This window comes from Amblyomma maculatum, chromosome 3 (assembly GCF_055883805.1).
Source record: "Amblyomma maculatum isolate TAMU_Amacu chromosome 3, ASM5588380v1, whole genome shotgun sequence".
Classification (NCBI taxonomy): Eukaryota; Metazoa; Arthropoda; class Arachnida; order Ixodida; family Ixodidae; genus Amblyomma; species Amblyomma maculatum.
The window spans coordinates 59,594,805-59,622,278 of record NC_139346.1 but is presented as its reverse complement, the minus strand read 5'-3'; the positions used below and the strand labels follow the sequence as shown (position 1 = coordinate 59,622,278).

The 27,474-nt window shown below is 41.8% G+C and overlaps 1 protein-coding gene across 1 annotated transcript; it reads left to right on the top strand.

Moving 5' to 3' along the window:
- Positions 1-17,125: 17,125 nt before the first annotated feature.
- On the top strand, positions 17,126-26,971 carry LOC146194840 (neprilysin-like). Its single transcript, XM_084596650.1, has 4 exons — positions 17,126-17,182; positions 17,441-17,545; positions 23,802-23,872; positions 26,799-26,971. Exons 1-4 carry the CDS (start codon positions 17,150-17,152, stop codon positions 26,896-26,898), a joined length of 309 nt encoding a protein of 102 aa, XP_084452776.1. The 5' UTR covers positions 17,126-17,149; the 3' UTR covers positions 26,899-26,971.
- The last annotated feature ends 503 nt before the right edge of the window (positions 26,972-27,474 follow it).

The window sequence follows — 27,474 nt, the reverse complement described above, 5'->3', positions numbered from 1 at the left end:
TTTTGACGAGTAGCCTTTCAATGCATTCGGCCAAAGCGCTCAAGTAAAGATTTTAGAAGGCTCTTGCAGTTCCGGTTGTTCTTTCTCCTTCATTTTCAAACGCTGCGGATGTTTCCTTACGGAAGCAAACTTGGCTTCGTTTCGGCTTCTTTTCTGTCCTGATAGCGTTCATATTGTTTTCGGTTCCATCGATATTGCCGTAGACTGATCTTGGCAGTGAGTAGAAAAAAAAGAAAGCAGAAATTGGAAGAAAGCAGTTAGTTTAGTACCTTTGTTGCAATCTCTGGTGAACGCCACAATGTAATGTGTTATCCGGCCTGTAGGCTGCTCTCAAAATACTTTCCCTGTGATAGTTCTAGAGGGACCTTCTTGAACTTACAAACTCAGGAAGAAGGAGTATATATAACGAAGAAACAATAAAGGTAATTTGCGAAGCGTTTTCGGTATTCTGCACGAAAACAAAATAAAACTCTGTCTTTTGAAAGTCCGTTTTTACGCCTACTTCTTTATACAAGTTTCACGTCGGAATTTTCTTTCTAGGCTTGAGAAGTACTTTTATATAAGCCGTTAACTTCGTTTTTTGACACAATTCACAAGGCATTTCAAGTGAACACCTTATTTATAGGATTGCCGACAGAAATGCTACAAATGTAAAATATTGCAACATCTGCATTCTTCCCAACATTTTTCCTAAGACATTTTGAGCGAAACTGCCTTGTAACATCAAACTTTATTTGTATGTGAATGCCAGATTTTAGGCTTGTGTAATGTGGCGTTTTCATTTTGTGAATAAAAAGGCATGAAATAGATTGAATCAAAGCTAGTGATCCGCGGTGATGATGGCAATTTCATTTATGGGAGGATTCGCGGGCTAAGAGCTACAGTCGCTTTATACCCCTAGTTAAATAAATATCAACTTAAACTTTCTTTGGAAGTTTCGACTCTACTTTAAATATTTTTTTGCAGTGTCTGTCTCTGTGAGAAGTGGGGCGAGGTTCATGCGCTGCGTTCTGTTCCGATTCAGATGGCGTCTCCTCTTTTGAGAGCATGCAGAGACGGCTAAGGTTTTAATGTACAGGTAGGACAGGCCCATATCTGCGTGGAACTGACAAGACTTTCTTATCTTCGAGCAGTATTATTGAACACTTTACTTATTTAGCCATGCAGGAGAGGCTGTTGCATTGCTTATGTTTTTTTCTTTCAATATGTCATAGAATAGAGATAATAAGGCTGACGTTAAGGGAGATGATTTAATTCGCGGGAACAAGGCAGCTTGCTTGTCGTACCGTAGCGGGAAATGAACAAAACTGGTTTATTAGTCTCTCTACGGTGCAGAAGAATGGAGGATACAAGCATGACATTTTTTTAGACTGCAACATCGACCATCATTTATCTGTGAGTCGTTTAGAAAGATTAGCTGCCCAGTACACTCCGCTTTAAAACACTATAAAGCCGCCGTACAATCAACGCTCATGGGATGCGTTTTTCCTCATCATCACCATCCTGATTATGCCGACATTTAGTATGGTGGAGTGCATAGACAGGCTTCTCCCGCACCACATTTGTGCAGCGGGTAGAGAAAGATAATCCAATGAGAGATATAAACGAATAGGTCCTTTGGACAATAGTTATTGGTTAAAGGTTAATAAATAAATGGGGGAGAGCTACTAAATCGATCCACAGTCAAGGAAGCGGGCCCTGGGAGACCCTAAATATTTCCCCTGGGAAGTAGCGGAAGGAGTAGGTTGTAGGGGAAGAGGAAGTGAGAATGAGGATAGGGTTATGGGATTTTGGAGAAGAATGTGGGAAGCATAGGATTTTGACTGGCAGACAAATTGAATCGAGCTCCCTTTCAGGCCTCCATAGAGGGCGAGCCCTCACTCTTAGCCGAATGTGCAGCCCTCGGCCCTAAAATCATCCCACCAACATAAGGCGTTTGCCGGGTTTCCGGCGTCTGAGACACGTTCCCTTCTTGAAGCCGCTTTTGAAGTTTCCCGTCCCCAAACCCGGTTCCCCCACCCCGACTCCACCTGAGGTACTAGAGAGGTGAGTTTGCTTAGCGTTCATCCTTACTCCAAAGTACTAGTCAAGTGACCAGACTTCAATGTGGCGCACACTGATCGAGACTCTTCCCTGGTTTTCGCCCGACAGGTGGACAAAGACATTTCCCATAGGCATTTAAAGAACTCCATCAGAAGCAAGCAGTGGCCCAGCAAACTTCGTAATCTCATCCGCCAATCTAACTTTCCTCCTACTACGTTTCGCTTCTCAAGGGAGCCAGTCAGCTACCCCGGCCGCCCGTCGCTTATTTTGTCTTCATGGTACATCCAGGCTCATGATTAATTTATTCTTCATTTTACTAAGTAGTTACATATTTGTCCCTTGGTCCACTGCGCCCTCTTTTTGTTAACATAGCACCTTTCATTGTTTTTTAAAATGCTGCATGATCCGCAATTTAAGGTCCGCAAATACGCCTTTCATTGCAGCGTAATCGTTGTGTTTTGTTGTTTATAGTTTTGCGCGTTTTCACCTCATATAGGTCACGTGTTTTCACATAAACAATCCGTTCATTAGCTGATAATGCCTGCGGAATGGCGCTCTACACCATTTTTTCAGTCATTTCGCTAACTATATGCGGATACATGGCTCTTACTTGCTCTGTCCTACTTGATGATCGTGACTGGAGGTCTACTGAACATAAGTTTTCTGCATCTGAATTTTTATACCCATCGTTTTGATATCTACGTTTTCATTTATCATCCATACATCATTTATGAAGGGTTGCAATACTTCGCAAGGAATTAACGTCGGCTGCGAAATGTAGATCTATTAGGAATTCTCTGTTCTTATATAGAGCACTGCGTGCATACAGCTCTATAAAAAATATTTTAAGGTTAGAAAAAGAGTTTAGAATCTGAAAACATTAAAACGACTGAACATATGATACTGAAAGGTGATGAATGCGGGATCGTTCTGTGTTAATTTGAATTACCGATGCAGTCGCCGAACAAACTGACGTAATTGTGCAGAGCTTCTGCAGTGCACCGCGCCGCCATGAGACCTCTGCGATCACATCATATAGCAGCGCAACGTTTCAAGCAAATAAATTTTTTGTGGAAGACAAACCTCGTCGCAATATATAACTCATGCAGGGTTGTTTGGCAACATCGCACGACGCACGAAAGCACGTGAGTGAAGCGATTGGAAATCTGAACATTTTGCTAAAAATTGCACATGTGCTTGTTATAATAAAGCCTGTGCCCATTTCATCGATGGTGATCGCTTCAACCTCCGAGGTCTCGCTGCGTGCGCTTTTCTAAGCCCTATCTAAAGAAAGCCCCCATAGTTTCTTCCTTACCTTGCTTGTATGCATGGCCACCTCAAGAAGAGAATAATAAATGTAGGATCAGGCAATCCTTGAAGTCATCGCTCTATCTCCACCTGTACACGCCTCGTCAAACCTCCTAAATCTATAAGTTCACAATAGTCTTCAGAAGCTAACGGAAGCGCACAGGTTATTACAGCTGGAAGAACTGTCTAAAATTGAAGCAACAACACACATAATGGAGCGATAGTCCATGTCGATGTTGCAGAATAGTAGACAACAGTGGACATGGCCACACCTCGGTAACCATCGCGATAAACATGTTCACGTATAAACAGCAATCACGTGTGAAAACGTAAAAATATGCAAGATAAAAATCAGAGATTCCAAAACAATTACCTGAAACTTTGCCGCTCGCGAAATTCACAGACCTGCCTTTCAAATTATACTGTAATATACATTATCTGGCCATCATATTTAATGTTTCTGTGGTTTCATCAGCCTGGTGGTAGGTAAACTCGACCTTGTCTCAGTCAGGAATCTCCAGTTGACATTTTCCAAACTTGTGGTTTTTATAGCCAAAGTGGACAAAAATATTTTCTCCACATAAACTTCTCAGTAAATTGCAGCAGATTACCTGTAGGCAGCTCTAAATTAGGTGCTTTGCCAATCCCTACAAATATTCACTTATGTATACAAGTTGAGTTTTACCTAAATGGAAAGCTAGCAGTAATCAACAGTAGATTTTACGCATATACTGCTTGAAGGGTCCAGGTTAAAGCCAAAGGGGGAACGTTGCCTTAGCAACGTTTTGGCCAGGATGGCTGGGGTGTCCATTCGGGGCCCAACTTCTGACTGTTCCCTGGGCGTTGCAAGTCGCTGAGATGCAAAGACTTTCACCATCTCAGCTGCCACGAAGAAGCATCCGAGTGATTACAAAACTTTTATTGCTGGAAAAAAATAAAGATTTCAAATCTCTCGCTTGAGGACCGTCTAGCGCAGCCGGAACGCATGGCTTAAATAGTACGCGATGGCTTGAATGCCACATGCCGAAGAACCCCCAGACGTTATTGGTGTCGCTAACGTCTGTGATGCTCGTGACCGAGTAATCAGATAAGCAGCGATGCGAGCTGATTTCGCTGAGTCGGGTGCCCGGGGCATTGACGTCATGCGATATTTGAGGCCTAGCGTTGAGACAGCACCGGGCGAGGCGGCAGTTAGGAGCTCGTTTCCTAGTTTCCTCTTCATTTATCTGCTTGTAGCTTACGGGGGTCTCGGTTCTTGCAGTCTTAAGGCCATAGGTAGCGTAGAGGGTTCTAGCAGAGCTTTCGCCCTCGCTCTTGATCACGTTCTACGTGACGCTGGCCATAACACAGGACGTGGTTGAGGGTGGCGCTGGTGAACACTCTCAAGGTTCGTATACCGACGGCATTAATATCCAAGGAAGCAGCAGAGGCCGATGCAGCTGAGCTGGAAGAGCACCGGACGCGATATTCGGAGGTCGTGGGTTCGGTTCCCACCATCGGCACGTTTTTTCTTCTACTTTGTGTTTGATTATCTTTCGCCTAAATAGATTACATTACTCATTTATGTGATTATCGAAGTAAAAATTATAAAAAGAGACAAAGTACAATCCCTAATGCTTTCCTTGGCCTCGCCGACTGTTGGCTTCTTTCCTTCATGTATTTTAACGAGTACCCTCGTTAAGCAACGGCTTCCCGATAATTTTTTGTAGCAATAAAAAATGGTAGGTTACATGCGTCACATTGTTTTTCACCTAATTAGAAGAAAAGTGCTTGGTAGTCCGTATAAGTTCGGATAAGCTTAATGACATATGCGGTAATCCAGAGTTCATCATTATTATCAGCCGCAATATACCCACAACAGGGCGAAGGCCTCTCCCATATTCCCCCCAAAAACTCGATGCTGAGCTAGCTACATCTATTCAAGGGGTAGTGACCTTTATTGAGGTTTGCAACACAAACTGAGCCAAAATGGCTGAGCTTCTTACGGCAGTTCTGGGATGGATCGGCGCACTCAACGTTATAAAAATAAATCACGTAGAAATCACAGCACAAAACATTCCAACGTGGTGGGTGATGATTTTGTTTATTATAACTATTTCTACGACGCAGAACTGGAGAAATCAAATAGGGGTGCGGGGCGTAACGCTTTCTGTAAGACCGCTGGCCATTTATCAAATTTCATTCAGTGACCATGTCGTACTAACCTTTCGCTTCTTACCGCATAACAATACGGACACACCTGAATGTATATTGCAGTTTTATAAAGAAATGACCAAGTCAAGCTTATTTAAAGGATTATGGAAATAATCATTTAAATAAGGAAAAGGAAATAACAAGAATAAGAAGATTGGGATGGAGCGCATTTGGCAAGCACTCACAGATTATGACTAGCAGCTTACCGGTATCGCTAAAGAGGAAAGTATACAACAGTTGCATCTTGCCTGTACTCACCTATGGGGCTGAAACCTGGAGGCTAACCAAGAGAGTTCTACTTAAGTTGAGGACAACCCAGAGGGCTATGGAACGAAAAATGGTAGGGGTAACATTAAGAGATAGAAAGCGTGCAGAGTGGGTGAGAGAAATAACTCAAGTTACCGACATTCTAGTGGAAATTAAGAAGAAGAAATGGACATGGGCAGGACATGTAGTGCGAAGAGAGGATAACCGATGGTCGCTGAGGGTAACAAACTGGATTACAAGGGACGGAAAGCGTAGCACTGGGCGGCAGAAAGTTAGGTGGGCGGATGAGATTAAGAAGTTCGCAGGGGTCAAGTGGATGCAGCTAGCACAGAACCGGGTGAAGTGGAGAAATATGGGAGAGGCCTTCGCCCTGCAGTGGGTATAATCAGGCTGGTGATGATGATGATGATTAATTGTAGTGTGTTATATTTACTGAATATATTGTTGTAATAAGCTCACAAAAGGGACTACTGACTTTCTGAAAGGTGCAGGCTAATTTTAGTAGCATGCATACTGGACGCACTTCTGCCCTGACTGTGCAACTATGGAGCCCAACGGAACGTGTGACATTTCGCAGGTCTCTCAGTCCGTTTTCAACCAAGGTGCATTATATACACTGGTGCAACTTATTAGGTAAGTCGCATAAAAACCACTGCCTGCAATGAAATATTTTTGCTACTAAAAATATTAGGAATGCTACTCTGGGGCTTCAGCATTCGTTCTGCAACGTATTCTTCTTAAGTGCGGTGCTTGGAAAACATACTCGAAATATACTTTGGCAATATTCATGGATGCTCCGTCGTTTCGTCATTATATCGTGGAGAAAAGAAGAATAGCGAGAGAAAGGGATGTTATCTGGCCTGCCCATAGTAAAACATCTTTTGGACTAGTAGAATATTTTGAAATTTATTGAGTTTAGAGTAAAAAATGGCTGTTCATTGTTTGGTTTGTTTAAAATTTCAGATCATTCTGGGGATTGCGTCTTTACCCCAGAGAGAAATTTAACTCACCCTACACCTGTGAATGATCATCCTACTGCTGTTGGTGCTGACTAGGTAGACATTCTGAGTTTAGAGTATTTTGATGACTTTGTTATATCCGCCATTTCTATCACCAGAGAGGACAGTATAAACGAATTATTTGATTTAAGGTTTTTAAAGAACTAATATCTCTAAAATAGGAAACGAAATGCATAGCCACTAGCTTCCTCATTAAATGCGGTTTCGGAGCAATTTTGCGTGCATCAATTGGTCATATCCCTTACAGCCAAGGACTTCAAATAGGGCGCACTTTGAAATGGCAACCTATATCGCATTGGTAGCTGAAACAGGCTCAAAACATATATGTTTTTTTGCTAAGAGTTTTAGTGATGTAAGAGGTTTCAGGAGCTAATACGATCGAATATAACAAACTAGCAGACAATGAAAGGCAAATGTCTTTTTTTTTTTTTGCGCTATCGTCAGGGATGACGAGTCGCCTATCGACGCAACGATTCTTTTAGGTTTCCAGGCCAGTTGACAGCTGTTTGAGCAGCGTATTGATGCCATCTAGGGAAACTTCGTCTGAAACGCAGACACCTTGCTGCAATTATAGGAAGGAGTGCTGCCGAAGTTCTTCGACTGCATTCGATCAGAAACGGCACTGCGCAAGTAGACGCTGCTGATGTTCGAAGTCTGCGTTGTACCAAGCGTAAAGGCGGAGGTTCTCCCACAGCACGAGCAATGCGGGAGGAAGGTGTATGCAGTGAGGATGTTATCAGTGATTATGTCTCCAGTTTGAACTGAGGCGCCTGAAAAGTGGCCAAATTCAATGCACACTTTTCCTTCAAACGATTGATTTTATAGAAATCCCAATGATCAATACAGCGTTCTGTTAAAAACCCATCACTATATTACCTGTACCGGCGCGAATGTGGTTGAGAGCTAGTGGTGCCGGCGGGAAGGCCGAAACAACGAATATTAATGCAAAAAACAAAGCTTTAAACACGCTTATGTCACGGCTGCGTGAATTAGCGCCTAACGCTAAGCGTCTACGGTAAGCAGCCAGCCTGAATAGACCTCGGCTAGAATTGTGAGCAGAACAAAAATGCATGTTCATGCAATAGTAAGCGGCACGTTTTAAGGCCAAACCTGTCTGGATAGATTTCAAGACAGCAACATTCTGAACGGTGGGCAGCAATTCGTGCAATGTAGACCAGGCTCACTGTTGCACTGGATTAGTGGTGGCCGCTGTATCCGCTATGAATATTTTTAAGGCTACAGTTGCCGAAGTGCTTGGTTTGGTTTGGATATGAGGTGTGATGTCCGAAAGCTACTCAGGCTATGAGAAATGCCTGAGCGATTTGTTTCCTCGTAGGACAAAAGCCATGCACCCGCCATGGTGCAGTGGTTAGGACGCTCGGCTACCGTTCCCAAGGATGCGCAATCGAATACAGGTCACAGTGGTCGCTTTTTGATGGAAGCAAAAATCAAAGCGGCCATATGCTTTAGTGTTTTGCGCACGTTACGAAACCTTTTGTGGTTTAAAATTCTGAGCCCTGTTAAAAGGAGCCTGAGCTGCTTTGGGACGTTACACCCCATGACCCAAACCAAAAACAGGTGAGGTTTTTCACGGAACATGACATGGTTCCTATTCTACGGAGGTTACTGGGGATGCAAGTCTTTATCCTCGTCTTTAGCCTCCTGGAGCGTCCCAGAATACTCGACTACAGCAAATAGGAAGAACAATCACCTGCAGTTATCTCATTTTGACCATGTGTGCAGTGTTGTTTTTCTTTCCAGTAATTCCAATGATCATGATTCAAAACAGGACAAAGCTGACTGAACTTCCCCCGTGAGTAAAAACGCTGTTCTTTAGAACGTATACCGACTCATGCAACGCTCTTTATTATCCTTTAGGTATATCGCTAATTACTATTTTGGCTACGTTTAGAGCGAACAATAGGTTAGTCAGTTTTAAAGAGCTTTATATGCCACATTAGGACAAAACACAGGCGTGGCGAAACGATTTCAGCCCAATAAAAGGAACACGTCACAACAAGTAAGCATCATTTGTATTGACAGCAAATTTCCTAGAGAGATTCTTGTGCATGACAGAAAGTAGAGTTGAGATTAAGACAATGTTTGGTTGTTAGGTATAGGGTGGAAATTGAACCCATTGCACTAAGATTGCGACCCAGGTAGCCTCGTGGCTCCAAGCTCAGTAGAGATGACCCTAGCGGACGCGCGATGATGTCAGTTGAATTACGGCAGATTAATAGTTATATAGGGTCATTATGCGAGAAATATCTAGGATTAGGATGGATTAAGTGGGTAATACTGCAGATTAGGAGGCGTTGCTGCGGACTGCGTTGAAATAAATGTGTAATATAGTGGACTGTGCGAGTGCGCATATAACATTCCCAAGTCCTGATTAACCTAATTATATAAATCACAGATTAAACAAGCCTATGAAATTTTATTAGCGTAATTGCCTCATGATTTGCTTATTTTTTTATTTGCAGCGTTTACGCATTCAGCACAATAGGCGCCATGGTATCCATCAAATTTATGGAAGCTATCATGTTCACAGGTGAGACGCACAACATGCAACTGCCTCACAATCGACCCACACCTTTAGCATTTGTGCCTTTCTTTAGCGGCTTCTTACTTGCAATACTAGTTTTGCGGTGTTCAGAACAAGCAGCCACCAAAGGCTCCGAGCAAATGAAGTTCAAAGCACACAATATTCAAGAAAGTCTGCCCGTAGACTAAACTTTAACCATGCAGAAAGCGCTTCAACCTTCCCACTCTATAGAGCCATGTCTGCGCTTTCGTTCCTTCCAGATTCTTATAGGTATAGTCACTAGTGAGAGTTGGCCGGCTAAGACAAAGCATGTGTCATGAAGGGTATCACATAAACCAACATTAATTTTACAGATACTGCGCAGTCTCAATAACGTTGTGCAGTCAGTACCATGCAATATTTTTCAAGCAAAAGATATAAACGTGGGGCAGCGATGATTATTTCTGGCTGAAGAAATGGTCCCCCAATTTAAATTCTAACTTCTGTGAACAATTACACAATGTCATTAGTAGTGCCTACTTACGGCATTCTACTGCTGATATTTTGTTACTTAGTGACTTTAACTTTCCAAAAACTTGCTGGTCTTCTAATCCACCTATTCATATTTGATTCACATCTGTAAGTCATAATTTTTTGAACTTATGTTCAGTCTTACAGCCTACTAGGTTAACGGACTCTTCCGCCAACATCCTGGATTTAATATTAACATCGAATATTGAGCTCATTTCGAATGTGTCATAACTGCACGGGATAAGCGACCATTTAGCTCTCCATTTTGAAATTTTAGCCCCTTTTTGACAAGCAGATAGGGTAACTAAAGTACACAAAGCTGATTTCGAAGCGATTAACTACGAGCTCTCTTTTTCTCGACTTCTTCCTGGATGGGTTCGAAACTCGGCCTGTGAAACTAACCGGCTCAACTTCACTATAAAGTCCATCAACTGGTAGATAAGTATATTCCCCTCCGAAACATATCTTCCAACTTCAATGCTCTTTGTTATAACCTCCACATAAAAAGGCTATCTAATAAAAAAAACGCCTGTTCCGTAATGCTACGCGTGGCCCTTCTGATATTCGGTGGGTAGCCTATAGGATAGCCAATATCGCTCATGTGCACGCGCTTAAAAATGCTAAAACTAACTTCCTCAATTTCACCTACCGTCTACGCTTCCCACTGACCCCAAAAAATTATAGCCCACATTTAAACCCAAAAAAGACAACTCAATTCACTTAATAACTCCAACGGACTCCCATTTCTGAATTCAGAGTGCCCTGAAGTCTTAAATTTTCTGTAATAATTTTGTCCTGTCCTACTAAATCATTTCAACCTGCTTAGTCATACGTGCACCCGATGATGGATCCGATCTGCATTGATTCTACTGGTATCATGAATTTAACCAACGCATATAAAACATCATCTAGCCCCGGCATCGACCTAATTACTACCCAATTTTTAAAAATTTTGAAAAGCACTCATTCCTACTCGTCACTCAGGCTCTGCAAGATTTTTCAGCAGTCCCTCGACACCGCGCTCTTCCTGCCGACTGGAAGGTCGGGAAGGTGGTCCCCGTCCACAAATCAGGTAGCAAAAATTTCCCTCTCAATTACCGTCCGATATCATTAACAAGTATACCGTGCAAATTACTTGAACACATCCTTTACTGAAATATTGTGAACTTTCTTGAAACTAACTCGTTCTTCACCAACTCGCAAAATGGTTTCCGAAAGTCTCCATCATGTGAACCCCAACTGTTATTATTCTTTTATAATATTCCCGATATCAATGATTCGAATTCACAAGCTGGCTGCATATTTCTCGACTTCAAAAAAGGCATTTGAAAAAGTTTCTCACAGTCTCCTCCTCTTTAAGAAATCTCAACTAAATATTCAACCTAACCTTCTACGTTAAATAGAACACTTTCTTTTAAACCGTTTCTAGTTTGTGTCTGTCAACAATCTTAACTCTTCCTTAAGTTCTGTTAGCTCTGGTGTGCCTCAGGGCTCCGTCGTAGGTCCTTTGTTGTTCCTGATATATATTAATGATCTACCTAAATGTGTATCCTCTAACACTCATTTATTTGCTGATGATTGTGCTGTCTTTCGTGAAATTAACAGTTCCGACGATTCTAGAGCCTTGCAACTTGACATTGATGCTATCTCTAACTAGTGTTTTTTGTGGAAAATCGATCTTAACACTTCTAAAGATAAATTCTTACGTGTCTGCAGAATTTCACCTGTTCCTACGCTCTACTTTCTATATAACTCAGTTGCGAATCTGTCACTTTCTACCGTTACCTAGGCGTTGAAATCTCTTCAGGCCTCCATTGGTCGCTTCACATGAACACGATAATTAACAATGCTAATCGCATGCTCGGTTATCACCGTCGTAATTTTTCTTCTGCCCCAAGCTCTCTTATACTCCTCTTGTAGAAAACACTTGTCTGTACTAAAGTAGAATATGCTGTGTACATCTGGGACCCACATTGTGCTAACCTAAATTACGCCCTTGAAACAATTCCGAATAACTCCGTTCGTTTCCTACTGCGCAACTATTATCGTACCGCTAGTATTTCAGCAATGAAGCGCATTTTAAACCTCACTTCTTTGGCGTCTCGTCATAAACTTTCGCGCATTTTTTTCTTTCATAAAATATTTCACTCTTGCCCCCAGATTCGTACCGTACTCATTCCCCTGCCTTTGTACATCGCTTCTCCACTGAATCATGCACACGAGCTTCGGATTTCTTTATTCAGGACACAAACATGCTGCGAGTCTTTCATCCCTCGTACCTCCAAGGACTGGAACCAGCTTCCCGCTCCGATCCCCAGCATTGAAAACATTGATGATTTTCGTACTGCCATAGCCAACATTGTATATGTAGCCGACTGACTTGTCTGCATTATTTGCCTTTTTTATTACGTTTTGTACCCTCCACTCTCCCCTGTAATGCCTCTGGCCTTGAGGGTAAAATAAATAAATGAAATGCTATTTAGCGACAACGCAACGGCCTCCCATTTATAAGAACTACGCATACACAAGGACTTTGTTGCGTGTTAAAGACAACGCTCTTTTTCCAAAAGCAATGAGTTCTTAAAATAGTATACCTGTTCGAGCATGTCTCTTTGTTATGCAGCACCCTCAAGTGATCTTGGCTGCTGGCTCGACGCGATTAAGGCGCAATGAGAAAAATACAATGACGTTTTACACCCAAAGGATTAAAATGTTGTATTTCAAACGCATTTTTGAGGGCTGCTATTATCAAGGCAGAAATATTCTGCAGATCCGGGGTGTCGGTGCGCACACAACGACATCGAGTCAGAGCGAAGGAAAAACCGACACACCGTTCACGGCGTCCACTCAAGTGAACAACTCGCGCAGGTGTCTTTTCATTCCCACTAGCACTTCGAAACTGCTGGAGCCTGACGCGAAGGCGCCGCTTACGTGTAAATTTCAGCAGTGGCTGCAAGGAATTCGTACGGTTAGCCGAGCTCGCTAAGGAGGTGCAATTTGAGAACGTTAGGCCTATACTTCTACTCGGTGGCCTCTTCACTTGATTGAAGACAATCCTTAACGTCACTCGCTCAGGTATCTTTGCACACTCAGTCGCACATCGAACTCTTGATTACAACAGGAAGCCTCCGCTCACAATAACTGTTTCAACAGAGGCCGCAGTCGTACAGTGTAGCCGGCCGAGCTCCATTGAGCATGCAATTCGATACGGTAGGTCCACTAAGGAGCGTGGCAACGTCCACCTCACTCGGTCGCTCGGCGCCACACGATCCTTGTGCCGTATGCTGTTGAGTGCATCTCTCGCCGAAAACAAAACTTGACGCTTCGAAAGCCAAACTGAAAAAACAAATCCGCCAAAAAGCGCACTTTCCACTTACTCGTACGAAACACACCATCACTTCGGCGTTTCTCGATCTCAATTGTCATACGTTCATCCTTACTTACTCTTAAAATCGTAGATTCAAAGCTCCTTTAAAGCTCCGCCAGAGCTCAGGGGAAGAACATACGGAGTATTTTTGGAGTTCACAAGGTTCTATGCTCCGTGTTAACCGGAGTTTGTTCCCATGGCACGGAGTTAAAAAGCAGATGGCTGCCGTTGGTGCTCCAATTTCGTGTAAACCGTGTTTAGTGCGAATGATTGCCGCTACTGTCGCGTGGACCTTTCTTTGCTGAAAGCGACGCAAAAATCTTTATTCAGTTTTATTCGACGCATTATACCGTTTATAGCGCACTATCTAAATTATCAAAATTACAGTGCTGTTATCGGCATTGAATATTAGTCGATTTATTTACGATGGCGAACTCACAGCTCTCAAAACCAGGTCAAGTGATACAAGGTCACAGAGAAGCACATGACATCACACGTGTGAAAAAGGCTTAAAATATACTTGCGCCTAAAGATATGTAGAAAGGTTATTCAGGCAACAAAATACTGTAACTAGTGTAACACCAAATACCGTCAGTTTGTCACTTCCAAAATTTGTTAGCAGGCCTAATTATGCAGTAAATGTCAGAAACAGGATACAGACCTAAATTGTGAATATTGCATAACAAGCTAACCCTATCTGTGATTTGAATACTAAATGGGCTAGTTGCGTTCGTGCAGCCAACAAAGCTGTTGCACGTTGAGTGTCACGCGGTTGTAGAGCAGCATACTGTGCAACAAATTCTTTTTCTTGTGTAGTTTTGTTTATTTCGGGGCTAGAGTATATATGCCACCTTTCAAAATTAGAACATCAATTCATGTCAGAGCATCCGTTCTGTTCTCTCGCTCCGTGATTTCCTCGGTCCGTTACTAATCCGGTCACGAACTACAAGCCTTTCTCAGTCACCCATCTCACAAGAGGAAAGCAGAATCACATAATAGAGGCTCCTTATACTATGTGTACCAATTCTGGAACAAAGTAGATCGTCATCTAGCGAGCTGGAAATACGGCTTTAGCTTCTCACACGCAAGCGCAAAGCGGGAACAGTACGTTCATGCAATCCTCAAGCAAACATATATGTACGTTACCAGCTTTGAGAACAAAAATGATTCTTTTCATTATTCAGAAAAATTCTAAAATTTTCGCTTTGCTTTCATGTAGACAGATCGCTTTCCTCGAATATTTATTTCACTCGACAAACATTGTACGAAAGTGCGGCATTTTAGTGCCTATATTGAAAACTGCTTTTGAACTATGAAAAAGAACGCTGACTTATTTCTGGAGTGCTAGCATTCGATGCCACTTTATGCAGACCCTTTTAAATGAATATTTGATTCCACATTTATCTTTCTTTCAGGTGCCTTTATAAATGATCGCCTGGAACTGAAAAGCTGGCACTCGCAGTCAACCAAGTCCAAGTTCAACGACGTCTTGAACTGTACTGCTGACAATGTGGACAAACTTGCTCAACGAGAGGACCTATTTCAAGTACCATTAATCCTTAATGCTTGCATTTGCAGAGGCGCCGACGTCACACTTACCTACTTTGCAGTGTGTTTGTCGCTCCCTTTATATAGTATACGTGAAAAGCATTTTTCTGGTATTTTCATTCGATTCGCGCAGCAAGGATGGTGGTTGCAGAAAAGAGAAAAATTGCCCCGTAAGTGAATTTCTGTGCTGACCTCAGCAACGGTTTAATTTGGACATATATTACAACACCCAAAGCAATGAGAAATTTGAAGTCCGATGTTAGTTAAGTTGCATTACCCTTCAAAGTGCAGAATGTAGAAATTGCATTGCTCATGTTACTTGATGAAACTAATTCCTGTCCTCTGGGAGTACAAAACCGTTCGGTTGCTCAGATTAGACGCAACCGTGTCTACAACGTAAGCTGCATTCCGTGGCGCAGGTGTCACGTGACAAGGTCTGTTGCCGAACTACTATCGCCGCCTCCAGTGAGCATATCTGAGGAGGAGGAGGATAAGGAAACAACTTTAATGAAACGCTGAACTAGGTGTCGAGAATGTCCTAAGCTGGGGTTACTAAGGCCAACTGCTCTTCTTGCTGCAACTATATCTACGAGCCTGAGGAAATTCGCACCGTGTTCAATTTTGCACCGTTCTGGCCGTTGCTATAGCATTAAGAAGTTAGTTCTATTAATGAAGATTTTAAGTTAGCCTAAGTTAGGTTAGCCTTCATCACGTTCTTTGATGCTGCAATTCATTGTGCTCGCTCTGCGTTTTTGTATTTACTATGCAGCATATCGACATTGTAGCGCCTCTAACGCAGCATCCCTCTGTACACAGTGGTATTACTAGCATAATTTAGTATAGTTATTACTTTCAGAGTGTTATTACGGGCATGCCTTAGCAAAAAAACGTAGGCGCTGTCAGGTGAAAGTCTAATAACTCCGACCGGTTCGAACTATAGTTTGAATCGAGGTTTTACATCGCTTTTAGAGCACCAATTATATTTCTTCGTTTCTTTCTATCTCACGCAGTTGTGTATATTTGGAGCAGGAAAGCTCCTTTTTCCTGCTATCGCTTTCATAAACGAAGGTATTACACTTTTGCTTTTGTAAGCCCTAAATCATCCTTAGGAAAATGTAACTTCGCTCACGTTTTGGCGGCTAATTGCAATAAATAGACTAGTTTTGGTAAGTGTGATAAGTTTAACCTCGAAGGCATGCTGTAGGTTACACTTGTAAAAAAAATCGAATGGGCCGAACTCCCTATTCACAAAAGTAACCAAAGTCCAAGACCACCAAATACTCCAATGCTCAAGTAAGAACAGCTCAAATATCTGAAAAAAAAAAAGAATAATCTGCTCCCAGTTAGTAACATTCTTAAATTTGCGAATCTGTTTCGGCAACTAGTAAGGTCACAGTGTGCCTTATTGAAGCATTGCCCAGTACATGAAAAAATGAAAAAAAAAAAAAACTTTTCGCGTACATTGTGAACTTTTGTTATTGTTTATATTTTATTGCTTTATATTTATTCTTTTTAGCTTTATGTCTATTAGTTAAAAAAATGGGCCTTTTTTCTGGGCACGAAAACACGTCCTTGAATTTTTCCAGACTAGATATTTCAAATATGATCATTGGTACTTATTTTGCTTAGTTGAAACACCTTTACAACCTTCGACAGACAAAACATGAAGTTCGCCTGCACATTCGCAAAAGCGACACCAGGAAGGGCTAAGCCACCTTAAAACTCACATAGACTTTTCCAAGGAGCCCACTCCAACGTTTGTTTCGTGATTAGAAGATTAGCCGAGACATATACTAACGCTCCCCCCTACTGACCCCTTTCACCTTAGCCGAGACATATACTAACGCTCCCCTACTGCCCCCTTTCACCTTTTCCCTGCCGACTGATGCTCCACAACACTAGGAGGCCATTAAGCAGGGAGGCAAAAAGGATTAACCTGCAGCATCGATAGGATTTTACCAAGTTGAAGTTCCCAATCAACTGCAGAATGACAACATCACCGATAGAAATGGGAGCAACAACTGTACGTGTTGCTGAAATTTATAATTTGAAGAGAACCACAAAACAATGCTCCTATTGAAGACTTTTACATTTGGTAAAAAAGACTATTATATTGTCAGCATTATTCACTGCAAGTTCGAAATTCGCTCTCAATGACTGTATAGACCGGAAATGTTCGATAGTTCACAGTTCGCCAGAAAGGTTTGTCAAAACTATCAACAACAAACGTGTTCGTTCAAAACCGTCCTCACCTGCCAAGCATCAGTTAGAATATTAGAAATATTTTGAATCTTTTTATCTATTTTTGTGTTGCAGCATAACTACCCGGAGCTTCTCGAAGAGGTGACCATGATATCTGGTGGCCTGTCTCTCGCCTTCAAGGTATTCAGCGCAAAGAGACATTAGGCATGCTGTGGATGGCGTATCCATTGTTTAGCCTTTTCCTTTATTTGAACTTGCTAGCACATGTCGTGGCGGCGCTGGCCTACTATGCAATTACTTCTGTGCCTGTTTACTGCAACCTGTCAATTAGTTATGTCGCCACTAACTATAAACCCTTACAGTCAGAAACGGCCTAATTAGTAGTGGTTCGCCATGATGCAAATATTAATCCTGTCTTCCTTTTGTTACATATCACAGGGCTATCTAATATTCATGGCTAAATATGAGGAGGAATTTGTGGACTCCAACATTCACAACATGAAGCTCACACTGAAGCAATACTTCTTTCTACAGTTTGCTATGGTACGCATCCATTTCAATTATAAAAAAAGTATACCACGTGTTCCAAAATTCCAGATTGCAAACCCAAATATGAGTGTCAGGCAAAAAGGATGCTTTTAGTAGTCAATGCGATACCCAATTGGCGGAGCCTACAACAACGTGAATCGCTTTATTTCTAGTGTGCTTCTTATCTGAATTCAAAAGTGTACTTTCATGTTTACTGATCATATCACCGTAGTCGTAATTAGATATATTTAACCGGTTATTCTAACACTTTTATATCGTTTTAAAATTTTCAAGGCTCCTTTTGTTGTTTGCTTAGTGAGCATTGTACTGTTTATTTGTTTGTTTGTTTCCTTTTGAACGCAATATTACGCTTTACTAAAGCTTGATGTTCAGGAATACACAGCTATCAATGTACACTTGGGCCACTTGTGTTACTTCAAGCGGTCTTATGAAGCTTTCTGTCCACTGTCCTTTCTTCTCACCCTAGTGTATGTGAGACAGATTTAAATAAAATATCAATTGAGTTAGCTTCAGCTGACCTCAGAACTCTGGTGCAAGAAATTTCTGTCATTGTTCTTGCAATTGAAAGTCATCCGTCTACTCTGTGCACGCAAGGGCATCAAATTAATTATGTCAATTATTAGCGCATGAGCCAGTAGACTATTTCTGCTACGCCCGCTTTATAAGTCATCGGTCTCCTCTGTGCACGAACGACATAAAATTAATCATGTCATTCATTAGCGCATGAACCACTAGATCATATGTGTTACACCCGCGTTACAATCTACGCGAAGATAGAGGTGAAGACAAGCATGACCAGCAGGTAACGCAACTTGTACGCCGTGGATTAACTTACAGTGAGGCTCTTCCATTAACAAGTGTCCAGAAATTAGCTGGATGCTAGTAAATTGGCGCCTCATAGGAAATGGCACAGTGCTTTCGTAGACTGGCACAGAAGGAGCCATTACGCCAGCGGCATCAGCGTTCGCGATGGACGATCATAATGAAACGAAGACTTGTCTCATTTTTTTTTACTCTAGTTACAAAATGCATAAATTAACGACATAATTTGTATCGCGGAAATATAACAGCGGCAAGGTACTAGGCCTGCAATCAAGCCGGCTGACTATCTAACCTTGCTTTCCTTATACTCTCCGCCAACAATACGCGGCCCACCAGTGGACTGCTTGAGGCAGTTTTTCGTTACATCGCATGTGTGGGGTAGGAATAATCTCCTTGGAGGCGAACGAAACGACGCGAAGTCATCGAAGCTCGTCGCATGCTGAAGAATAGCCGCTTGCACTTTTGGATGAAGTAAGCGTGGGGACATCGATTGGTTTAACGCTGTTGTGATGCGTATGTGCAAGGTTGTAGGCGTCTTGAAAACCGTGCGTCTACTTCGTCCTTCTTGTCAGAGCACTTATGATTAAGAAATTGCAAGACCGCATTCTTCAGTTAATTGAACACCGTTTTATGCAGTCACCAGATAACATAACAAGAAGCTGCGATAAGGGGGCTTTTCCACGCCATGAACTAATTATGGCAATTAAACACTGCAGTTCTTAAAGTCACATATACTTAATGGATACATAAAATGTGAAAATATTATTAATTCCTTTTTTTGTAAGGATTTTAAGTTCTACTTTGCTACAGAGATGCGTAGCTCTTTTTTTCTGCTGTTCAGCACTTTTTGTTGACATTAATATAACCTCGACTGTTCACTTGTGCGGGTATTGATCTTGAAAATAAATTCACAACTGTGTTTTATTGGCGTGTCTTTGATGCATTCAGCTGTGTATGTGATCGGCCGGTTTTAGCACTACTTTTGATTTCTTGTACCAGGGATACCTGTTGTTGTAGTTCCCCAGATACTCTCAAGCTACTTAATGGTGGCTTTCCGTCTGGGCATCATCCCGACAGTATGCATGTGAAGAATAAATACACTAATACATAATAATGTCTCGTTTACAGCAGACTACGCAGTACCATCAATGGCATCTTTTGCGATTGACTGTGCCATAGTTTAGCGATGTTTACGCACCAGAATTTCTTCTCATGGGCTGTCAGAAGAAAGGAGGAAACGAGTCAGGCTGCCTTCAATCCAGACTTAATCGCTCTTTAGCCGTGATGCAATCATAAGCTTGACAATTATATGTCAGTTGATTTAGCCTTTTTTCTCCCAGAGTAGCATCTACTGTTAGTACCAGATGAGCTGCATTTCGTGTCCTCATAAAACAGTTTTGCTGTAGAGAACAAGGCTCCAGTGAAAGGCGCTACAGTCGGAGCTTGCGTATTGGCGTTGCCTTGTAAACGCATGCATGGCAACCCAAACTGGAAACACTTTTTTGTTAAGATGTCAGACAAAATTTGGTATTGTGTGCAAACAGTACCGAAATATTTTGAGTTCACCTTGAAAAATAAAGATGTCTTTCTGGTGCCGAGGAAACCCGAAGGGGTAATTCACATGACTGCGTTTCGTAAGTTGACAACATCATCCATTAATGCGTCTATAATGCACAGGAATCAGGCTATTTCTATAACTGAAATAAAATTCGCTGCGCAGTCCTCACTCGACTTTCGAAGAGATGTCTATAATTTGGTGATAGAAAAGAACTGAACAAGGGTAAATAGGGTACGCCTCAGGTCGCAGATGAGCCAACGTTTCGACAAGTGGACTTGTCTTCGTCTGGGCATAGCGATCATCACTGACAGGAGTTTAAATACGCTTTTGCTTCCGAAGAAGAAAAGCTGGGGAGGGGAAAGTGGGTGTGAAAGAGTGGGGAGGAGAGGATGTGTGAGAAGAAAGTGGGTCATGAAGTGGAAAAAATATAAAATAAAAAAACAAAATCTTCAGTATGTACTTATCAGCCATGGAACCAGAGATTCTGTAGCCTGCAAAAGAAGTAAAAGCGGCAGTACCAAGAAAAACTACAATGCCGGTTAGGTGATTAGTAACCACTAAAGACGGTTTGGTGCAGATACACCTTACCAAGTGGAGGCATATATCTAGGGGGACAATTCCTAAAAGGAGGGTGTAGGGGGGGGAGTACATAGTCACAGGATAATAACCGCGTAGTGAAAAATAATAATAATCTTAAGTATGTATCTCAAACTGGAACCAGAGATCCTGTGGCCTACAAAAGAAGTAAAAGCGGCAGTACCAGGAAAAAAAATAAAGAAAATCACAGTACCGAGTAGATGATTAGTCACCACTTAGGCGGGTTTGGTGCAGATACACCTTACAAAGGGAGGGTTTGTGAAGGGCCCTGATAAGGCATACATCTAAGGGGGGACAATTCCTAAACTTTCTGCAAAGGGGGGGAAATGCAAAGTCACAGCGATGTCCATTGGTTGTCCTGTCTCTCCGATGTACTGTTTATGACAGAAGGAGCATTCTAGAAGGTAGATAACGTTTGAAGATGTGCAGTTAACGCCTGATTTTATGTGAAAAGTGAAATCGCTTGCATTGCTTTTAACCGTGGTGTCTTTGTATATGACTGCACGTCTTACATCTAGGTCGAGAGCAAGGGTGTGGTTGTGTTGGATGCTTGTTGTCGAGTTTAGAAGTTTAGAATGTAGGTTCGCGTTACGTTTGTATGTTACCCTTGGTGCCTCCGGAAATATTTTCTTGAGGCGTTCATTACACGTTAGCATGGAATGGTATTTCCTTTTTTTTTCTCATGTCAGTTGCGGTTCCCTGTGCGCTTATTATCCTGTGACTTTGTATTTGCCCCCCTTTACAGAAAGTTTTAAGAATTGTCCCCCTTATATATATGCCTTATCAGGGCCCTTCGCAAACCCTCCTTTTGTAAGGTGTATCTGCACCAAACCCGCCTAAGTGGTGACTAATCATCTACCCGGTACTGTGATTTTCTTTCTCTATTTTTTTTCCTGGTACTGCCGCTTTTACTTCTTTTGTAGGCCACAGGATCTCTGGTTCCAGGTTGAGATACATACTTAAGATTATTATTACTTTTCACTATGCGGTTATTATCCTGTGACTATGTACTCCCCCCCTACACCCTCCTTTTAGGAATTGTCCCCCTAGATATATGCCTCCACTTGTAAGGTGTATCTGCATCAAACCGTCTTTAGTGGTTACTAATCACCTAACCGGCATTATAGTTTTTCTTGGTACTGCCGCTTTTACTTCTTTTGCACGCTACAGAATCTCTGGTTCCATGGCTAAGTACATACTGAAGATTTTGTTTTTTTATTTTATATTTTTTTTCCACTTCATGACCCACTTTCTTCTCACCCATCCTCTCCTCCCCACTCTTTCACACCCACTTTCCCCTCCCCAGCTGTTCTTCTTCGGAAGCAAAAGCGTATTTAAACCCCTGCCAGTGATGATCGCTATGCTCAGACGAAGACAAGTCCACTTGTCTAGACGTTGGCTCATCTGCGACCTGAGGCGTACCCTATTTACCCTTGTTCAGTTCTTTTTTATACCGTGCAAACCATCTTCTTCCTTTCGTTCTACCTATAATTTGGTGAGGTATACAGCCCAGGATAATGGCGGTTAAGACATTACACGATCTAATACTACTATAATTATTAGAGAGTTAAATATTTATTTCAGTTGAGGGTTTATATTTATCAGTTAGAAAGTTGAAACTTGTTTGCCAATTTGCTATTTATTTCGACTGACGTGTATTCTGATGTCCGTTCAATCTCATGCTTCATTTGCAAAAGCCATTTTTTTGCCTCATCAACCATATTGTTCAACATTTGTAGCAGGCTTCTATTATGTACTTGGTAGTATAAGCAGGCCTGAGTATTCAGTATAGTGTTGGAATATTTTTAGATGCTGTTTTGTCTTTATATTACTCGTAGCCTTCAATTTCTTAAAAAAAAAGTTATAATATTCAAAAGGTATGTTCTGTCAATTGCGTAAAAATGCTCCCGAACTAGTAACTAAACTTTTTGGGATACCAGCTCCAGTGGTGCAAAGGTGATGACTATGCGACTGTAAAGAAATTAAGCTTAAAAGTTTTTAGAAAAGCTACAGAAACTAAGCTTTCCAGAAAAGTGGATTCAGAAGTCTAAAGTGAAAGTTGAAGAAGTTGAAGAAATAATGCGACAAGGTGAGATAATACAGCTCTCGATAATCTATGGATTTTTGTTCTTGCGGTTTTGCGAAGCGCTGTTTATAACACCTTAGAGAAAAACTCAACCACTGGAATTTGTCACCAGGATGCATCGCACAAATTCTCCAAACAGGCCCCCGAGGCAACGCTTTTGTGATGTCGGTGATGTCGCTTCTTTTACTACAAATGATTTTTTTTTGTATTTATACACAATAAAAGGGCAATGTTTCGAATGATGTTGTTACAGGCGATAAATTTATGGCATTTTGCTTCTCACCCAAAACAAAAATTAAATCGAGTGAATAATCTAAGACCTTCTTTCAGCTGTGACAATTTAAGCAAGTACTTTCTCTCGGCAGAGCCCCAGAAACTGTATTTGGGACCTAATGTGCGCGCTATATGCCGAATACATGTCTTATGGGGACGGAATAAATGATGGAACGCATTGTGACAATCTGAAGCAGGTCCATTAGACAATTAAATATATGAAAGAAATAACTAAGGGTAAGGATACGAGATTTCTCCAGCGTAATGTTCGCCCCCAAGTCGTCCATCAAGCGGGCGACACTTTGAACAGTTGGCTAGAAAATTAGCTTCCATCAGCCATGCTAAATTCTGAACTTGGAACCCCACAACTACAGCTTCATCCCAGACTGGTATAAATGCTTAGCTGAAGGTACTCAGCATCCATGACTAAGCGAAAGTTGAGCTGGAACATGCTCTCAACGGCATGGCGGCGAGCTAGTATGACAAGGGCGTACAGAGGATTTTCCACCGCTTGGAAAAATAGATCGGTCGAATTTTTTCCTATTTCAAGAATTGGGGAATGTATTTCCGGCACGAATCTTTATTAATATGACTGTTAAGTTTCCAGTATGCAGTCGTTGCAAGTCGTGTATCTTACTGACCTTGCAAGTAACGTTGGTTGGGAACACAAAGCGCCTTGCGTGCAAGTGCGCTTTGGCAGACAGCTAGGGTATATAGTAAGGACAGTATGTGCATTAGATATGTTAGGTTGTGTTCCCCTTGCGTGTGTGTGTATGTGTATGTGTGTGTGAACGTACTACTTCGCAGTAGCCCTGCCTGAAATTATTCTTTATATACTGCAATTTTCTGTATGCTGCAGCTGAACATCTGAGGATAACGATGATGTTTTTGTTTCACCATTTCTCTGCAAACAGAACTTCTGCAAGAAAAAGACGCCTACATACGTAAAAATGTTCAACTTGACGGAAATAGATGATAATTTGCGGTAAGAGCCCTTTCAATCTCCCAATTGTGATTGTTTAACTTTCTGTGCAAGTGCCGTCATCCATCAACTTGCTATATGCAATACAGACCGTTTTTAAGGTGAGTGGAGGGCAGTAAACATATATTTCCTAGTCTACATGAGAGATTACATGATAACCTTCCATGCCTCTCACCATTCGGAATGCCTTGATGGCATCACGTTTCTGATATTTCCTTTGCATGTGCCAAAACTTCGTGCCTTTTAACACGATGTAGGAAACACTATTTTAAGCACTCATTGGTTAAGTTTCCTGGAGCCTGAAAGTAAGAATACCATTAATGCTATGGCGTCTAAAAGTCCCGTTGTTTTTAAACTCGCGCATTATTTAGTGGTGAGCTCACATTCACGGTCAAGGCTGTAACAGCGTTCAGTTGACAGGGTACACTACCGGGTATAGATCGGTCGGCGCGTTATACGACTTAACGAGACAAAATGGAAATGAAGGAGCTGCCAACATGGGCTTCACATTTTATACCGCTGCCACACGGGTATTTTGAAGGCTCCTGAACCGACTGTCTATTACCTCGAAGGCTGTCCCACAGGCGTTTTCATTGACCATTTGGTCGATAGTCTATCGAGTCAATAGAACAGCTGAGATCTGATCCCGAAGACCTTCCAACGTCGCTCAAGGCTGCTAGCGTTGACCCAAAGAGTACCACGTGCACTATCGGGCACAGCGCGTTTCTGAGGCAAAAACATGAACAAGTTTTATTATTTTATATCTTTAATTTACACTGTAAAATATAGGTGTGCATAATAATATAACAATAGTACCGCTTTTTTCTAGGGCGCATTATATTTGTACTCTCTACCACTCTAATCTACACTGCTGAGGAAAGCAAACACAATGAAAAACACAGCGGCATAAATGTCAGGGCATTTATAAAAAAAAAGTTGTCTTTTATTATCAACTAAAACCCTGCAGTTACCAAAATATCGTAAGAGTTATATTTTATTTTGCATTTATAGAAAATTTTAGTTCTTCTAGCAGAACGGAAAGCAACGCCTGTGGCGCCACAAACGTTTGGCACCAAACGGCAGAAATATTTCAACAGCCTTCGAGTTCTGCTGTGTAGCAGCGGCACAACTCCTTCGAGTTCAACCACAATTGAAAATCTCGAAGGATATTGACTAATTCGCCTTTGACAATCGGCGTGCGACATGGGAATGAGATGGGTGAGGTCGATAACAGCCAAACCATGGTGGTCTCTTGAACGATAACCGATAAGTATGGCAGGCGTTACAATTAGGCCACGCGGGACAATCCGTACGGTTTGGTTAAATCACGGTTTAGGTGCGGATCGTTAACTTTTCTGGGTAGATTATGGCTGTGTATAGAGGAGAATGAACAGTAACGAAGGTGACGTACGCGGCCAGCATCCCCACAAGAAGCCACAAATAGCAGTCATTACTGATGTAGCGTCTTACCTTTTTGCGCATAGTTCAACTTTCCCTGCAATTCTCTCTATGCTTGAAAGACATCCGTTTTTGTTTACCACACGCTGAACGTACCGTATGAAAAAAAGCATTTATATGTGACTTTTTACATTATGAATTATTTTCTGCCGACCTGGCGAGACAGACTGAAAAATGCCTTACACGCAGTCTGTTTATGGCTCCCATTTAACACTCGCAAATACCTATAAAAATGAGATAAGCATTAAGTAATAAAAATAATGCTAAACCTTCAACGAACTTTCTTCAAACTATATGAGTAACGTGTACGCACGCCCATTTTGAAACAATATATTCATAACTTCGTTTTGCCAGTGGAAAGTGTTTATCTCCAAGGTCTTCCAAAATAACCTTGCGTAAGTTCTCTCAGGTGTTACTCAGATAGCGCAAGCCATTGGCCCAATATTGAAATGTGTTGAGAATACGCTGCTCCCTATAAGGCAGGATATTGCCAACACAGTGGCAATATTGCGCTTTGATTTGTGCTCTCTGGGTAGCAGGTCCTGAGCGGATCTATTTTTAATCGTATTCTTTCATTCGTTTTCTGTGCACATGACTCAAGTATAGCTTTCCTTGAACATGAAAAAGCATTTCCTCAGTGTAGCAAATCAAATTATTTTACCTGCAGTCTTAACTAAGGATGCCTTTCTAGGCTCTAGTCTTCCAAACCTAACTTGTCTGGTCACTCGCAAACACAACTCACATTGCTGTGCCCTAGAGCTGTGAAACCTAAGAGCATTCCGATGTAAAATGAACTCCTAGATTCGCGAGCATAAAAATATGACAAATCGCATAGTTGTTTTGTGGAAATAAACATTAGAAGGCAAGCAAACCATGACATCAAATATTAAGTGGCGCAATTTCAAGCACTATTGGTCAGGATGGTATGCGCTTGATTCCATATACAGTCTCACACCATCTCAGAAGCTGTTTGTATTATTTTCTGTTAGTTAAATATAAAACTATATTATTCATAGCGGAAGGGGTTTGTTGCACTCCCAAACAAACGAACATGAATATATATGATTTTAAATGTTAAAAAGCATAACAGAAAAATTTTGGTAAATTTGCTAACCAGACTTGTTACCAGACTTGCATTGCGCTTACTCAGAATGTCAAAACATAAAGAGAAGCTTTTTATAATATCATGTAAAATGCGCATTATGAGAGCAGTTGTTGGCTGAGAACAAGTACCTTATGAGGGGTAATATAAAAAACTAAGAGGCTGAGGTGAGCAGAAAGCTGCCTTCGGTTGTAATCACTGCCATTTTATTCCTTGCTGTACCAGTTTAACAGTCTGCAGTATCATGGACTATATCCTGCCGCCCTTTCTGCCTGCGTTTATATCCGGGTTGGCAATTTATCCTGCTGGCCTCTGGTGCCAAGCAAAGCTTGCCTCACTTAACTCTTGTTGGTGTCGTTTTTATTTCAGGATTGTGGTTCCCATGCAAAACTCGTTCAGGATGTCGAGAGACTTTGTTTGCTCTGACACAACTGTGCTTGGGACAGCGCTCAAATGCTCTGTGATTTGAAGTGCACCAAATGACAATTTACAAGCCGCAAGTATCAGAAGAACCAAGAAGATAAAGTGACTTAAGAGACGAATTCGAAGACATTGCTGGACGCATAAAAAGCACGAATATCGATGACTTATATTGCGCCGTATTTGAAAGACATAAGCCCTTTTATCTTTTTGTCCTAATATATGTGTGATATTCGGGCAAAGTTCTTTAGTTAGAGACAGCAGAAGTCTATGAAATCAGAATTTGGATACAAAAGTAGCTCCGGGACACATTTTTTTTTTTGCGTTAGAAGTGAGCCTTTGGTCTGACTGCTAGCCTCATCCGCAATACTGCTGGGACGGGCTGCATCCCTGCGCTTTGCAATTAGCCCAGTGTCTTCGGCTGCATATTGCTCGACTATTTCCTGGGCTGTGTAGCGGCAGTCGCCGGGAGTCACCGATGCATCGCGGCTCATCCGATCTTCTTGTACACATTAGCTACTCTGCTAGGGCCGCACTGTAATAAATAGTGACTTCATTTCGTTGAGAAAAAAAGTGATTTACAGTAGGCAGTTATATTAGTAGCTCCTGTGTTACAGCGCTGCTC